The sequence below is a fragment of the Anomaloglossus baeobatrachus genome, chromosome 4, assembly GCF_048569485.1.
Source record: "Anomaloglossus baeobatrachus isolate aAnoBae1 chromosome 4, aAnoBae1.hap1, whole genome shotgun sequence".
NCBI classification, from domain to species: Eukaryota; Metazoa; Chordata; class Amphibia; order Anura; family Aromobatidae; genus Anomaloglossus; species Anomaloglossus baeobatrachus.
Window position 1 is genome coordinate 199409627 of NC_134356.1, and position 16732 is coordinate 199426358.

A 16732-nucleotide genomic window follows, 5' to 3' on the forward strand; every position below is an offset into this window, starting at 1 on the left:
AATGAGAGAAAGTTTAATTTGCTGATAAAAATGTATTTGAGAAAAATATTTTGTATTTTCCCCTCAGAATTTAAAGGAGCTCTTTAAAAGGGTATTTCAGTAAGATCAAGTTATGCATCCACATACAGTTATGGGTGAAACTGTTATGCGGGCGTCACACGATACGCTCTATCGTGCTATCGCACGAGCGATTGTACCCGCCCCCGTCGTTCGTGCATCACGGGCACTTAGTTGCCCGTGGCGCACAAAGTCGTTAAACCCCCGTCACACGTACTTACCTGCTGAGCGACGTCGCTGGGGGCGGCGAACATCCACTTCCTGAAGGGGGTGGGACATTCGGCGTCACAGCGACGTCACACAGCGGCCGGCCAATAGAAGCGGAGGGGCGGAGATGAGCGTGACGTAACATCCCACCCACCTCCTTTACGCATTGCCGGCGGGACGCAGGTAAGCGGTGTTCATTGTTCCCGGGGTGTCACACAGAGCGATGTGTGCTACCCCGGGTACGATGAACAACCGGCTCAGAGAAGAAACGACTTTGAAAATGAGTGACGTGTCAACGAGCAACGATAAGGTGAGTATTTTTGCTTTTTCACCATCACTCGTAGTTGTCACATGCTATGATATATCAAACGATGCCGGATGTGCGTCACTTACGACGTGACCCCGCCGACATATTGCAAAATATATCGTCTCGTGTGACTCCCGCATTAGATTGTTCCAGGAATTGAAGTATTTCTCCCAGAAAATGATTGAAATTATTATTTTGTTATGCACATACATGATTATTTCCTTTGTGTGTATTGGAACAACACAAAAAAAGGGGGAAAAAAAAAAAGAAAACCAGTCAATTTCTCACAAAACTCCAGAAATAAAGTTTGACAAAATTGTTAGCACATTTCCAAAATTTTGGGTAATCAATTTTGTTTCAAGCATGTGATGTTCATTCAAACTCACCTGTAGCAAGTAACAGTTGTGGGCAGTATCAATATCACATAAAAAGGGGAGAAGTTGACTTAATCTTTGCATTGTGTGTTTGTGTGCCACACTAAGAATGCAAAACAGAAAGAGGAGAGAACTGTCTGAGGACTGGAGAATCAAAATTTTTTAAAAAGATCAACAATCTCAAGGTTGCAAGTCCATTTCCAGAGATCTTGATGTTCCTTTATCTACGGTTTGCAACACAATCAAAAAGTTTACAACCCATGGTACTGTGGACAGCAGAGAAAAATTTATGAAAAAGTTGCAAGGTACCACATGTTGATATGAAGAGTAGCAATGCATGCTGCACCTTTTTCCTCAAAATATCTAAATGAACCACAAACCAAGGTTCCAGGCGAAGCCTATGATGAAGGTTTTAGTTTAGCAGGCAAAACAAACTCTGCTTAACCCCTTCACGACCGCGGGCAGTAAAATTACGTCCTATTTTAACGTGACTTAACGACCAGGGACGTAATTTTACTGCCTAAACTTCATTTGATTGCCGTGGCCATAGCAACGGCTTTCAAATGATATCCCCTGCTGTTTCTTACAGCAGGGGACCTTTGCTTGACCCCAGGGGGGGGGGGTGGCATCGCCACCCCCCATAGGCGATCGATGTGATTGGCTGTTCAAATCTGAACCGTCAACCACATCGTTCGCACTAATTTCGGCAAAAATAATGCCCGAATTAGTGCGATACTGTGAGATCCTGCTATGATCTATTGTAGCAGCTACAGCAGATCATAGATGGATCTCAAACATGTCGCCCCCAGCCCCTGCAGCACTGATTGGAGCGATCGTGCTATGACGCGCAATCGCTCCAATCAGTGTGCAGTGGGGCGGTCTGATCTGCGGGTGGCCGCCCTCCCCAGGCCTGTGCTGGTCTGGGGACCATCCCCCAACATGTCTGCAGCGTGCACTGGCTGGTACTTTTGGTACCACGCCACCGCTGCTGCCGCCGCAGACCCCAAATTTGATGTCACCGCGCCTGCTCCAATGGTAAGTATTGCGCTCCGGTGAAGGCCCCTGCGCGCTCCCGTGAAGGCCCATGCCTGTGCCCCCCCCCGATCTGCCGCCCTACGCCCCGATCTGCTCCCCACGCGATCTGCCTGCCTCCTCTGTCATCTCTATTCTGCTTCCAAAGATCCTCCCTTCTGCCTTTGCTTCTCCACCCCCTCTGCTCTCCCTCTCTGCCCCCCCCTCTCCCCATCCCCCTCTGCACCCCCCCCTCTCCCCCACCCCGACGTCCTCTTACCTGCCTTCACGGGTCGTCCGAGGTCTTCACTGGCCCGATCACATCTGCCTCCATCGCTGGGTCCTTCTGCTGATCTGTCCAACGTCCTGCCTGCTGCTCGTGTAAAGCTGTCCATCTCACTGCCTTCTTGTTCCTCTGCAGTTCCTCTGGTCAGTGATCCTCTTGGTACTGTGAGTATAATTTTTTTTTTTTCTCTTGTATCCTGTCCATTTTTACACCTCATCCGTCCGTGCGTCCCGCCGAGCGCTGATCAGGGATGCAGATAACGGATCTGCTTCCGTGGTCAGTTTTCAGCGGGACTTTTTTCTGTATTCGCGGCGCTTTTTGTATCGCAGCCGTCTGTGCGTCCTGCCGAGCGCTGATCAGGGATGCAGATAACGGATCTGCATCAGTGGTCAGTTTTCAGCAGGACTTTTTTCCGTATCCCCGACGCTTTTTGTATCGCAGCCGTCTGTGCGTCCCGCCGAGCGCTGATCAGGGATGCACATAACGGATCAGCATCCCTGCTCAATTTTTGGCGTGACCTTTTTTTTTCCGTATCCCCAACGCTTTTTATATCTCATCCGACCGTGCGTCCTGCAGCGGCCGATCAGTGCACCGCGTCTGTGCGTTTGAAAAGTCAAATGAAGTTCCTTCTATTCTGAGCCCCACCATGTGCCCAAACAATTACTTTCCACCACATATGAGGTATCTACGTACTCAGGAGAAAATGCACAATACATTTTATGGTGCATTTTTTCCTGATACCCTTGTGAAAAAAAAAACTACCTAGTTGAAGCAACCGTTTTGTGGTAACAAAAAATAATTTTTCTTTTCACAGCTCAACGTTATAAACTTCTGTGAAGCCCCAGGTGTTCAAAGTGCTCACCAAACATCTAGAAAAATTATTTGAGGGCTCTAGTTTCCAAAATGGGGTCACTTGTGGGGGAGCTCCATTGTTTAGGCACCTCAGGGGGTCTTCAAACCCAACATGGCGTCCGCTAATGATTGCAGCTAATTTTGCGTTCAAAAATTTAAATGGCGCGCCTTCCCTTCCGAACTCCGCTGTGCGCCCAAACAATTGATTTTTACCATACATGAGGTATCAGCGTACTCAGGAGAAAATGCACAATAAATTGTAGAGTGCACTTTCTCTTTTCTCGCTTGTGAAAATGAAAATTTTATGGCTAAAGTAACATTTTTGTGTTAAAAAGTAAAATTTTCATTTTTTCCTTCCACATTGCTTCCTTGCTTGGTTCCTGTGAAGCACCTAAAGGGTTAATAAACTTCTTGGCTGTGGTTTTGAGCAGAGTGAGGGGTGCAGTTTTTAGAATGGGGTCACTTTTGGGTATTTTCTGTCACCTAGGTCTCTCAAAGTCACTTCAAATGTGATGTGGTCCCTAAAAAAAATGATTTTCTAAATTTTGTTGGAAAAATGAGAAATTGCTGATGACCTTTGACCCCTTCTAACTTCCTAACGAAAAAAAAATTTGTTTCGAAAATTGCGCTGATGTAAAGTAGACAAGTGGGAAAGTTTATTTAGTAACTATTATGTGTGACATATCTCTCAGATTTATGGGCATAAATTTTCAAAGTTTGAAAATTGCGAAATTTTCAAAATTTTCGCAAAATTTCCTAAATTTTCACAAATAAACGCAAAAATTATCGGTTTAAATTTACCACTGACATGAAGTACAATATGTCACGAAAAAACAATCTCAATCGCCAGGATCCGTTGAAGCGTTCCAAAGTTATAACCTGTCAAAGTGACACTGGTCAGAATTGCAAAAAATGGCCCGGTCATTAGGGTGTTTTAGTGGCCGGGGGTGAAGGGGTTAAGGGCTCATTTAGACATCCATGCCAATCAGTCCGAGTATGGACAGGTAAAGCATGGAATGGCCACTGCTCTCCCTACTAGCGTTTGACACTATATGAGGCGGGCATGCTCGGGTTGGGAGACCCGCAGCCAGTCTGTGCATTGCAGTTTGAGATCGGATCAAAATACATGGATTTCTGAATGAGACCAAAATAAAAGAATTATTTAAAAAAAAAAAACAAACCCCAAAACCCTAAGGGTATGTCAACATGTTGTGTGTCCCCAACAATCCCCCTGCACGCACATTTAAAGCTTAGAACTCACCTCAGACTAATAAGTAATCAAGAGGCCACTTACTCCCTGTCGATTACTTATACATCAAAAGCGGAGACAGTGAAGCTGGTGGCGATTGGGAGCAGTTCTTGCGTGACAACCACCTCATGTGAACCCTGGGAGAGTGAGTGCTAACACCACTGAACCGCACCAGCAGCTGAGGTTAGTATATGCTTAATGCTTTTAATTTTAACCGAGGTACACATGGGGAATGAGAAGGGGTTGGCCAAGCAGTGGACTACACCTTTAAACATCTATGATATGCTAGACTGTTTACCAGCTTTTTGCACACAGTTTTAGATTTCAGTGACATCAAACCTACCATGTGGTAACGTTATACTTGCACCATCAATGATTGCTTGAGCCAGTTCATGATCATTACTCTCAAAAGCGTGTGCTGCTGCTTTCAGAGCATCCCAAATTTCTTTCCGGCCTTCAAAAGCTGGTGCAGTGTCCCAAAATTCATCCCGTTTGCTACGCAATTGTCCATCCGTCATAGGGTAGTCACTTTTCCACTTGGGTTTATCCTTTTTTAAAGGTTGATTACGTCCTAAGGCCACTAAATATGAAAGAGACAAAGAAAACAAAATATACTGTTAACGAAGTTCAAAGGGTAAATAAACGGCAAAACATTCTCACAGTAGACAAAATATATCAAATGGAGGATCTGAGTATATGTTGGAAAGTTTTCAGGCTTATGTGGGCCCATAAGCAATAGTGTTTCACTCTACAAGACTCAACTCTTTAAGGGTAACCTGACAGTTGATATCCACCGATCCATGGGCAACAAAGGTGTCACACACACACAAGGTGCATGATCTCAGCGGGTTTCAGACGTTTCACTCTGAAACACTGCGGCAGAGTTAGAGGGGGGTCAAGCTACTGGACCTAAACTGATCGGCAGAATAGGGAACTTTAATCCTCACTAGAATGGAGTGGCACTGCGTATGCTTGACATGTGCTCCATTCATTCCTTATGGTGCTGTAGAGCACTACGATTAACCTTTCCAAACCCAGAATGCATGGCACAGCAGTTAGGTGTCCATCTTGCAGCTCCATTTTGTAGAAGGGATAAAAAGGTCCCCGTTCTCCTAACCTAAATATATATATATTATATATATATATATAGATATATCATGTATGTATGTATGTATGTATGTATGTATGTATGTATGTTATATATATACATACACACACAATAATGTATGTATGTATGTATGTATATATACACATACACACAATAAATGTATGTATGTATGTTATATATATACATACACACAATAATGTATGTATGTATGTATGTATGTATATATACACATACACACAATAATGTATGTATGTATGATAGATATATATATATATACACACACACACACACACACACACACACACACATATACACACACACATTATGTTGTATATAATTTTATATATATACACACACACACACACACACACACACACACACACACACACACACACACACACGCATTGTAAACAAGATAATATATACATATATACTCACACACATACATACACATTTTATATAATATCATTTCATTAAAATTGAAAAAATAAAAAGTTATTCCCTAGTCCCTACCAATAAAACTCTGGTAATTTCCCATAGATAAATGAAGCTAACAATTTATAAGTGTAAGGGTATTTATGAATTCTACTTCTTTCTAACAGATTGCTCTGAATTTCTACCAGCACTAAAGGAGCTTGAAGTGTAATTTGAGTTTGCGGGATGCCCGGCTTCACCTAGAAAAGAAGGCGAGAGTTACAGTACGTGTCTAATACCCACAAGAGAAGGTCACACGTACGCTAAATATTTTATAAGCCATAGCTCCCCTGCTGAAATGAATAGCCCGGCCTGCACAGTAAATGCCTCTAACAGGTGACTAGCTCTACAGTTTACAAATCCCATTCTGGGGCAAGGGCCCCGATCCATGAAGATTAGCTTTTTGTACGCCTGTCTTTATAATAAGTAGAGCTGTACTAAAAAAATCATGAATTAAAAGGGTATCTGTCAGCAGGTATTTACCACCTAACTTAGACTTTGCAGCATGCTGAAGCCAGCATGCTGCAAGGGTTAACACATAATTCAGGGCTGCCCGTCTTGTCATAGGGTACCGTCACACTTTAGCGACGCTCCAGCGATCTGACCTGGTCAGGATCGCTGGTACGTCGCTACATGGTCGCTGGTGAGCTGCCAATCTGAATTACAGCAATAATACCTAAAATATAACTTTTAATAATTCTTCTAAAAATAGGGAAGGATGACCTTGCCTATGCATAAAATTCAATGGGTTGCAAGATCATCCATATAACTCGGGGGACTGGCATACCCTGTAAACACACAATAACACCTACATATAATTGGTGCTGGCAAAATAAATTTAACCGAAATGGCCAAGAACGCTCACTCAGATCCCATTCACAAATTAGCAGTGGCGTTAATCATTATAGTGACCATGACACCCACAGGTGTGTGACTAATACACTTCACATTCGGTTAAACAAATCAGCATTAACCAGGGATTTAAATAGCCAAGTTGTTAACCTGGTTGTGTCTGATAGGGAACAATCTCACCCAATTGCTGGTGTCTTGTCTCCCAAAAACGATCAGTTCGTCCTCATATTCGGCGGTTCCAAAAAGACCCTCACCACACAGGTCCTGGACCCCTTATGAACGGACTAACTGTCCTCTCCCAGAATCTCCTTCTCCCGACGCGTTTCCTATACATCTGATCTGCTTTCCAATATCTGTTTTTCTGTTGAACTGTACCTTTGAGACCTGCATATATTATCTGGTATTGGCGGCCTTCGCCCCGTTCAATGATTAGTATGTTATTATATAACACTTTGTCTCCCACCATTAGGATTGTCCGCGTCACGGACTAGGCGCATGCGCGGTGAGGTATGTTGTGATGGGCTGTCCGATCTAGGTGAGGGGGCGGGCTGCCGGGCGCTGATGCGTCCTACTCTCGCATCGCGAGTGTGGTGCTGAGAGCGCGCCGGATATGATTTGACGTCATTTCCTGTAAGACGCTATGCGTTCCACTGATGCGCTCCACCGCATAGAGCGGAAGCGGTGAGCGCAATCATGGATGTGACGTCGGCAGAAGAGCGGCGACTATTTAAAAATGCTCTGGCTGGACAGCGGTGTACAGCTAATAGGATTTGTGCTGTCACCGTCTGGTAAGTCGTTGTTTTCTCTTTTGGTTCTTCTATATAGGGTGAGGTGTATTGGGGGCTACTGTATATATATGAAAAGAACCCCCCCCCCCCTTTATTCTCCCCATATTCTCATTTTTTCTAGATTAACCCAGTAGAGGTTGTCTCCTCATTTACTCCCCTGATGAATGATGTATAGGAAACGCGTCGGGAGAAGGAGATTCTGGGAGAGGACAGTTAGTCCGTTCATAAGGGGTCCAGGACCTGTGTGGTGAGGGTCTTTTTGGAACCGCCGAATATGAGGACGAACTGATCGTTTTTGGGAGACAAGACACCAGCAATTGGGTGAGATTGTTCCCTATCAGACACAACCAGGTTAACAACTTGGCTATTTAAATCCCTGGTTAATGCTGATTTGTTTAACCGAATGTGAAGTGTATTAGTCATGGTCACTATAATGATTAACGCCACTGCTAATTTGTGAATGGGATCTGAGTGAGCGTTCTTGGCCATTTCGGTTAAATTTATTTTGCCAGCACCAATTATATGTAGGTGTTATTGTGTGTTTACAGGGTATGCCAGTCCCCCGAGTTATATGGAGGATCTTGCAACCCATTGAATTTTATGCATAGGCAAGGTCATCCTTCCCTATTTTTAGAGGAATTATTAAAAGTTATATTTTAGGTATTATTGCTGTAATTCAGATTCTTCAAATTATATACCATACCAGTGGCTGCATTATTATTTATGAGCTGTCAATCAGGCAGATCTCACCAGCAACTAGTGACCAGTCCCCAGCGACGCGTGGAAGCGATGCTGTGCTTGGTAACTAAGGTAAATATCGGGTAACCAAGCGCTTGGTTACCCGATATTTACCTTGGTTACCAGCGCACACCGCTTAGCGCTGGCTCCCTGCACTCGTAGCCAGAGTACACAATGGGTTAACAAGCAAACCACTTTGCTTATTTACCCGATGTGTACTCTGGCTACGTGTGCAGGGAGCCGGCACTGGCAGCCTGAGAGCGGCGGACGCTGGTAACCAAAGTAAATATCGGATAACCAAGCAAAGCGCTTTGCTTGGTTACCCGATATTTACCTTGGTTACAGCTTACCGCAGGCTGCCAGACGCCGGCTCCCTGCACATTCAGATCGTTGCTCTCTCGCTGAAGCGATTTCTGCTTCACAGCGGGAGAGCAACGTCCAAAAAATAAACCAGCACTGTGTGTAACGAGCAGCGATTTCACAGCAGGGGCCAGATCGCTGCACAGTGTCACACACAGGAAGATCAGTAATTAGGTCACTGGTACGTCACAAAAAACGTGACTCAGCAGCGATCTCGCTAGCGATCTCCCTATGTGTGAAGTACCCCATAGTCCAATCTGTTTGCCATGTTTGTTTAATCAGCAGGACCGTTTTCATTGCTCGGACTAAAGTCACGGGAACGGCAGTCCGACACGCTCTCTCCTCTAAAGATCACCTTACTGTCAATGTACAATCTCTATAGAAAGCCGGGTGTTAGTGGGCTCAGCTACATGACTAAATCTAAACATTCTGATTGTGGCAGAACGGCTGTACCCAGTAATCTAAGTGATAGACACTTGGATTCAGAATCTACTTGCCTACATCATGCTTTACTCAGATGAGGTAGAAATGGTGACTTTTAGCAGTTTTATACAACTTACAAAGAAAAAAAAAAAAAGGAAATTTCAAGTAGTTTTAAGCGAGAATTCCGTAGCCTTTTGGAGGTTTTAAAAACAGCACAACTTTTACCAGCTTCAGTCTCACCTCAATAAACGGAGTCCTCATACAGTTACGGTATTAGCCAAGCCAAAGTTTCATATAATGCAACGTCTGTGCATCCTTGATCTGAGTTACAAATGAATGGGGTTGTGCAGGTTTATCATGAAAGTCTGCAGTCACTATGTTCAAAGGCTTAAAGGCTCAAAGAAATGACAAAACATTCCAATAATAACAATTCTAAGAATTTTAAGAGACCGTTACATAATTATTTTTATAATGCCCTAAGCTCATCCACGACTACTCGTGTCCGTGAGTAATCAAGCTGAGGTTGCAACTACAAAATGCCGAGAGCATGAGGCTTCTGTTTAGCCCAGTCATGTTATGTTAGCATAGAGGTTACTATGAATTACAGCTTTTTAAAACACAATTATGCTCTATGGCAATCCACTAACCATGCATATAAATCAGTTTTAAGCCACTTCAGAGTCTAAATCTGAAATGTCCTTTTTATAAGGAACAGCTCGTTAAAAGGAAAAACGACTTCTGAAGCGCACACTTCATTGGGGGGGGGGAGGGAGGGGATGTGCTAACGAAAATACACCAGAATTATTCTAACATTTTGGTACAAATAACCATGTACCCCATTTAGTATGGTTTTAGAAGCTTTCCTCACCTCACTTAACATGTATAGTAAGTATCCTATAACGGGAGAGTAGCCAAAAAAACGTAAAATGTACTAAAAGGGTGCTCCTGATTTTTAAAACTTAAGTGATCTAAAAAGTAAGCCAACTACGGTGTTTTCTCGAATTTAAGACGGTGTGTTATATTTTTTGCCCATGTATAACCAGGCCGCAGCCTGTGAACAAGTAGGGGAAGCAGGTTTCAAAAACAGTAGAGCATAAACCCCAATTAAAATAGAACTTTTAATATTATTACTAAAAAGCTTCGAGACCAATTTCACAAACAAACAAATAGATGATGTGCCGAACATGAAGTAACAAATGCTAGGAGGGTGGGGATGAAGCACACAGATTGGCCCTGAATCAGCCCTAATCAGCCTCACCCTACCTAGCAATGGAGGATATGACGCCCTAGGGTTATGGCACCCCCATTCACCGACTGTTATATTTTTGCCCCCAAAAATGAGCTAGGGCTTATTTTCAGGTCCGGTTTTATTTTTGGGGAAACATAGTAACAGATGGTATGAACTTAGACACGACTGTCTAAAAATATGTGCCAAAAATTACTCAGCAGGAGTCAATATTATAAATTTGATACATTTTAGGAATGTAACTATTCTATCTGTCCCATGGTTTTTAAATCCCGAATCTAGTTCCAAAAACAAATATACAAAAATGGTAGAATTCAATAAAAAACAAAAACTATACACGCAAAGTTATTCATGAATTGTCACCTGCTTTTTAAAGGGAATCTATGAAGTCACCAAACTCTATGAACCTGTGGATACAGGGATAACTTAAAGGCAAAAGCAGACCAATTAAAAACCACAATGCCATTTGTTGTGAGAAAAGCATCAGTCCCTTTATTAAGATCACTTACCATATTTGCCATTACTGCCTCTTGTGGTAGGGCATTCCAGAGCCGGCGTTCACCGAAGGATCAGGATGTCAGGCACAGGGTCATCAGTTGACTCCCTACTGTCATGACAACTCATCGGTGCCCTGTAATCACTTGACGTGGAGCTGGATTAGTGACGCGTTTCCTGTCCGCAATTGTTAAATGCCGCCGTCAGAGATTGATAGCGGCATTTAACTGGTTTACAGCTGTGGGTGGCTGTTAGAAGCACATGATGGCTGGTTAAATCAGCTGTCAAGGACAGGGAAAGATGTGGGCTCTGTGTGTGAGGCCACATCTAAGGCAGGGACACGATCAATGACGTCCATATAGGTCATCGGCGGTGAAGAGGTAAAAGGAAACCCCTTCTGCTGTCAGCAATTGCACCACATGTAGTGCAAACGTCACAAGACCTGAGAAAGAAAATAATTTCTTTACACAAGAACAAGAAAGCTTTACTTATCAGTCATATTACAGAAAAAAAAAAAAAGTATACAAAAATGTAACAAAGATCGAACTGCAATCATCTCAGAGCGACATCCAGCTTGACCCAGGAATTTAAAACCTATATCGTGTTTCAAATCATAAATGGTGGATGCCAAATAGTCAGTATATAATATTAATCACCCGATAGAGTATAAATCAAATTTTACTGGCCATACCGCTCACAGATAACAGTATATATTTTTTCATAACTAAAGCAAAGAAAAATACTATGCACAGTTTCCAAACATTTTATAGGTTGTAAAGAACTGAAAATGGCAATTTGTTGAATTTACAGACTAAAAGGGAACCAATCACCAGGATTTTCGTATATAACCTAATCCCAGTGCTATACTGGCACTATCAGGCTGATTCTCTACATACCTGTAGTGGTCAGTTCGGATGTTTAGGCTTTGAAATCCAAGAAAGCAAAGTTTATAAAATCATCAGCTTCTTGAGTGACAGCAGCTGAGGGTCAGCTAATATCTATGGGAATTCATAGTTATCCCCTCCCTCTGTTATGTTAATTCTAAGTAATATACAAATCGATTTAACTTTTCACTACCAGGACCTGTGCTGAGGTCATACCCATGTGATCCTCAGCTGCTGTCACTCAAGAAGCTGCCAATTTTATAAACTTTACTTTGTTGGATTTCAAAACCTAAACATTCGAGCTGACCACTACAGATCTGTATAGAATCAGCCTGATAGTGCCAGTATAGCACTGGCTTTAGGTTACCATATTTTTCGCTTTATAAGACGCACCGGATTATAGACGCACCCCAAATTTAGACATAAAAAAGAAAAATGGGGTCCGTCTTATACTCCGGTGTTCTCTTACCGGAGGGGGGCAGCAGTGGTGGGGTGAAGCGGGGTCACAGGAGGTTGTGCTGGCAGGCGCGGTGGGTCAGTGGCAGCGGGGTCCGTGGTGGCAGGTGCTGTGGCGTCCGTGGTGGCGGCAGCAGCGACGGCGGGTGAGTCGTGCAGCAGGCCGGTACATTGAGTGTCCCAGTGTCCGTGGTCCCGGTTCAAATGATGGCGCCTGGAGTGGCGCATGCGCAGATGGAGCTCTCATCCAAGAGCTCCATCTGCGCACGTGCCCGCTCCCAGCGCCATCATTTGAAACTGGAACCGCAGACAAACCGGTAACCTGCTGCACAGCTGCCCGTCCTGCACACACCGAGTGGCAGCCAGAAGGCTGCCCGCCCACCCTGCGTGCAAGCGGCCGGGTACCTGTGCTTGCGTGCGTGTGGCAGCTGGGTACCAGTGGCTGTGTGTGGGAGGCAGCCGGGTGCCAGTCGGTGCCGGCTGCCTCCCGCACACAGGCACCCATCTGCCGCCCGCACAGGCACCGGCACCCGACTGGCACAGGTACCCGGCCGATTGCACGCAGCCACAGGCACCCGGCCGCCCGATCGCCGCACAGACAGGACCCCCCAGGTAAAGCTATATTCGGATTTTAAGAAGCACCCCCCATTTTCCTCCCAAATGTTTGGGAGGAAAAGTGAGTCTTATAATCCGAAAAATACGGTATATACGAAAATCCTGGTCCTTTAAGAGCTGACATTAATTGAAACAAGAACTTTTCAATCCAAAAACATCTGAAGGGTATGTACACAGACTAAGTATTTAGTGCAGAAATTTCAGCATCTCTTGGTGAGAAAAACGAAGCATAAAATACGCACATTTTGGTGCAGATTTTCCCCAAATCATTGTGGGTGAAATCTGCAGCAAAAAAAAAAAAAAAAAAAATTAAAGAATTGACCTGCTGCAAATTTGAATATGCACCAAATCTGAAAAGAAGAAAATAAAATATGCGTGTATGAGACTTCAGGATTCTCATTCAATTTGCTGGCATCAGGGAACCCTGTCGTGACAAAACTGTGCAGTAAAAACGAAATACAAGCGCAACATGTGCCCAAGGCCTAACAGGTCATTTACATGTTGACAAAGTAGCCCTTCTTTGATACCATCTTCACAATTCTTGCATCCATTGAACTTTTGGATAATTTTTGTTTGAAATTCTGTGTAGGAGGTCAGAAAAGTGTAGAGCTGCTGAGTTGATGTGAACAGATCTTTTGCTTGAGGACATTCCAAAGGTTCTCAGTAGGGTTGAGCTCAGGGGAGATCATGGGCGCACCATGAGCTTCTCTCCTTTTATGCCCATAGCGGACGACTCCTCATAGGTATTCTTTGCAGCATGAGACTGTGTACGGTCATGCATGAAGATGATTTTGCTATGGAAAGAATGCTTCTTTTTGTATTATGGTGGAAAGTGGTCAGTCACAAATTCTATATACTTTGCCAATATCATTTTCACACAATTAGGGACCCCAAAAGGGGGCTAGCAGCTCTCTACATATAATTCTGGCCTAAAACATGACTGCTACATCCTTGCTGACGTTGCAGCCTTGTTAGGACATGGTGGCCAACTATCCACTACGCCATCCACTGGGACCATCCAGGGTTGCACAATACTAGTTGTGTATTCATTAGTGCATCAACTAATTTGAGTAAAACTGTAGATTTTGCAGAGATTGTATTATTAGCCTGTCATGTTATGAGTTAAAGAAAATGTTCCATGAAAAAATTAAGTCTTGAAAAAGTTTTGAAAAATTCTTCTGCTGTTCAGTGAAATATTGATTCAAATCTTACTTTTCAAAAGTGGGTGTACTCATTTATGCGGAGCACGGAACATTTAAAATAGCAACACCAGGAAGAAAAAGTCATGGAATTATGGAAAACGCAGGAGCGATAGCCATGTTCATGGTATGCAAATGATGACGAAATGGAAACTAAATTTTCAAAACCTCTCTATTCTGTTTTCTTATGAGCGCCACGCACAGAATAACATGCACTTACATACTGTATCTTAGCATGCCATCAATGAGATTATTAATAGCTGCCTGTGGAACGTTCGGACATTTGAAAGAACTATGGGAATGCAAATTATCAAGATCCGCTTCTTGCAACTCCATTTGCATTTGCCAACAGTGTAGCATTTCTCTTAAAGGGGTTATTCGGCTTATTTTGACTTTTTTTCATTATTACACTATTGGGCTACATTGGGGCAGGTAAGTAGATAGAGACCACTTACCTGCCCTGCTGTCAGCCCCTCTGCCCCGGTTCAGAGTGGTCCATGTGACCGCTCCTGCCGCCATTTTGCTGCTTCCGGTCATTTCATGTCTACATGGGCAGGGCCGTGTTGACATGCAAATCTGGAACAGCATGTCGCCTCCCTGCTGGGCTGTACAGTGCGTGGAGTAACCGCCCCCGTTCCCTGCACCCTCCCACACATTCCCCTGCACCCCGTACTCTGCCCACAACCTCCCACACACTCCGTAGTCTCACTCCCCCGCCTCCTGTGCCCAGCTACGTGCGCCCTGAATTCCAGCCGATTCAGTGTCCAGTTCAATAAGGCAAGGAACACTTGCTGTCAGATACACTGTCACGCTGTGTCCCCAGCGCTTTATGTTTACTGCCTGACGCCCTGGGAACTGTCCCCCCCCCTCCCCCCCTCCCCCGTGCGCGCTGTCTGTGTCATCATGGGTCATCTGTGTATGTGCATCAGTCTGTGTCCCGCACCAGCCCCGCGGATGCCCACACTGCAGCGTGTCAGTGTTTGCCCCCCTCTGCAGTATAAGTGGCTTCTCACCCTGCAGTGCGTGCAGCCGCAGGGATGACGAGCGCTGCTTGTCATTACTGCCCGTGCAGTCTGTGTCCCGCTCCCTGCCAGCCCCGCAGCTGCCCGCACTGCAATGTCAGTGTCTGCCCGCAGTATCAGCAGCTTCTCACGCCGCGGGGCTGGCAGGGAGCGGGACACTGACTGCTAAAGGTGGTATCACACACAGCGACAACGACGTCGCTGCTACGTCACCATTTTCTGTGACATTGCAGCGACGTCCCGTCGCTGTCGCTGTGTGTGACATCCAGCAACGAGCTGACCCCTGCTGTGAGGTCGCCGCTCGTTGCTGAATGTCCAGCTTCATTTTTTGGTCGTCGCTCTCCCGCTGTGACGCACAGATCGCTGTGTGTGACAGCGAGAGAGCGACGAAATGAAGCGAGCAGGGAGCAGGAGCCGGCATCTGGCAGCTGCGCTAAGCTGTAACCAAGGTAAACATCGGGTAACCAAGGTGGTTACCCGATATTTACCTTCGTTACCAGCCTCCGCCGCTCTCACGCTGCCAGCGCCGGCTCCTGCTGTCTGCACATGTAGCTGCAGTACACATCGTGTAATTAACCCGATGTGTGCTGTAACTAGGAGAGCAGGAAGCCAGCGCTAAGCAGTGTGCGCGGCTCCCTGCTCTCTGCACTGTGACATGTAGCTGCAGTACACATCGGGTTAATTAACCCGATGTGTACTGTAGCTAGGAGAGCAGGGAGCCAGCGCTCAGTGTGCGCGGCTCCCTGCTCTCTGCACATGTAGCTGCAGGTTAGATTAGATGAGATAATTACCTGCTGTGACGATCTCCTGCCTCCTGACGTCACCGCGGTCACTGCCTTCTCTGCCCGTCTCGCGGGCGGCCCGAGACTGTCACTAGCAGTGACGTCACGGGCTCTCGCGATACTGCGTAGAACGCGGCGGGCATAGAAGTCAGTGACAGCGCTGACGTCAGCAGAGCAGGAGATCGTTACTGCAGGTAATGATCTCATCTAACCTCCTGACGGCAGCGCTCGGCATCCCCTGCAGTGACCTGGGCTGACCTATTGATGTCAGCTCAGGTCACTGCACGGCTCTCCCAGCCAATGAGGAACATTCTGTTCTTCATTGACTGCGAGTCTCATTGACTATGGTATGGATCGCCGTGCGACCCCCTTATTGGATTACGCCGGACCCGGATTGGATTGTTCTTGTCAATAAATTGTTGAAAGAGGGAATGTGGGGAGTGTTTTTTCAAATAAAACTTTTTTTGTTGTCTATTTTTTATTTCTTACTGACTGGGTTGGTGATGTCGGGTATCTGATAGATGCCTGACCTCACCAACCCCAGGGCTTGATGCCAGGTGACATTACACATCTGGCATCAACCCCATATATTACCCCGTTTGCCAACGCACCATGGCGCGGGTCGAGCTGGGGCGAAGCACCAGGATTGGCGCATCTAATGGATGCGCCACTTCTGGGGCAGCTGTAGCCTGCTATTTTTAGGCTGGGGTGTGTCCAATAACGGTGGACCTCCCTAGTCTGAGAATACCAGACCACAGCTGTCCGCTTTACCTTGGCTGGTGATGCAATTTGGGGGGGACCCCACGTTTTTTGTTTCAAATTATTTAATTTTAAATAGCGTGGGGTGCCCTCTGTTTTGGATTACCAGCCAAGGTGAAGCTGCCAGCTGTGGTCTGCAGGCTGCAGCCGTCTGCTTTACCCTAGCTGGCCACAAAAGATAGGGGGGA

General features: G+C 45.3%; 1 protein-coding gene across 1 annotated transcript in view; it reads right to left on the minus strand.

Moving 5' to 3' along the window:
• UBTD2 (ubiquitin domain containing 2) overlaps positions 1-16732 on the minus strand; it is a 133376-nt gene that overhangs the window by 37859 nt on the left and 78785 nt on the right. Inside the window, exon 2 of the mRNA XM_075342353.1 lies at positions 4687-4923. Within this exon, the coding sequence (XP_075198468.1) occupies positions 4687-4923 (237 nt within the window). The remainder of the gene's footprint in view (positions 1-4686; positions 4924-16732) is intronic.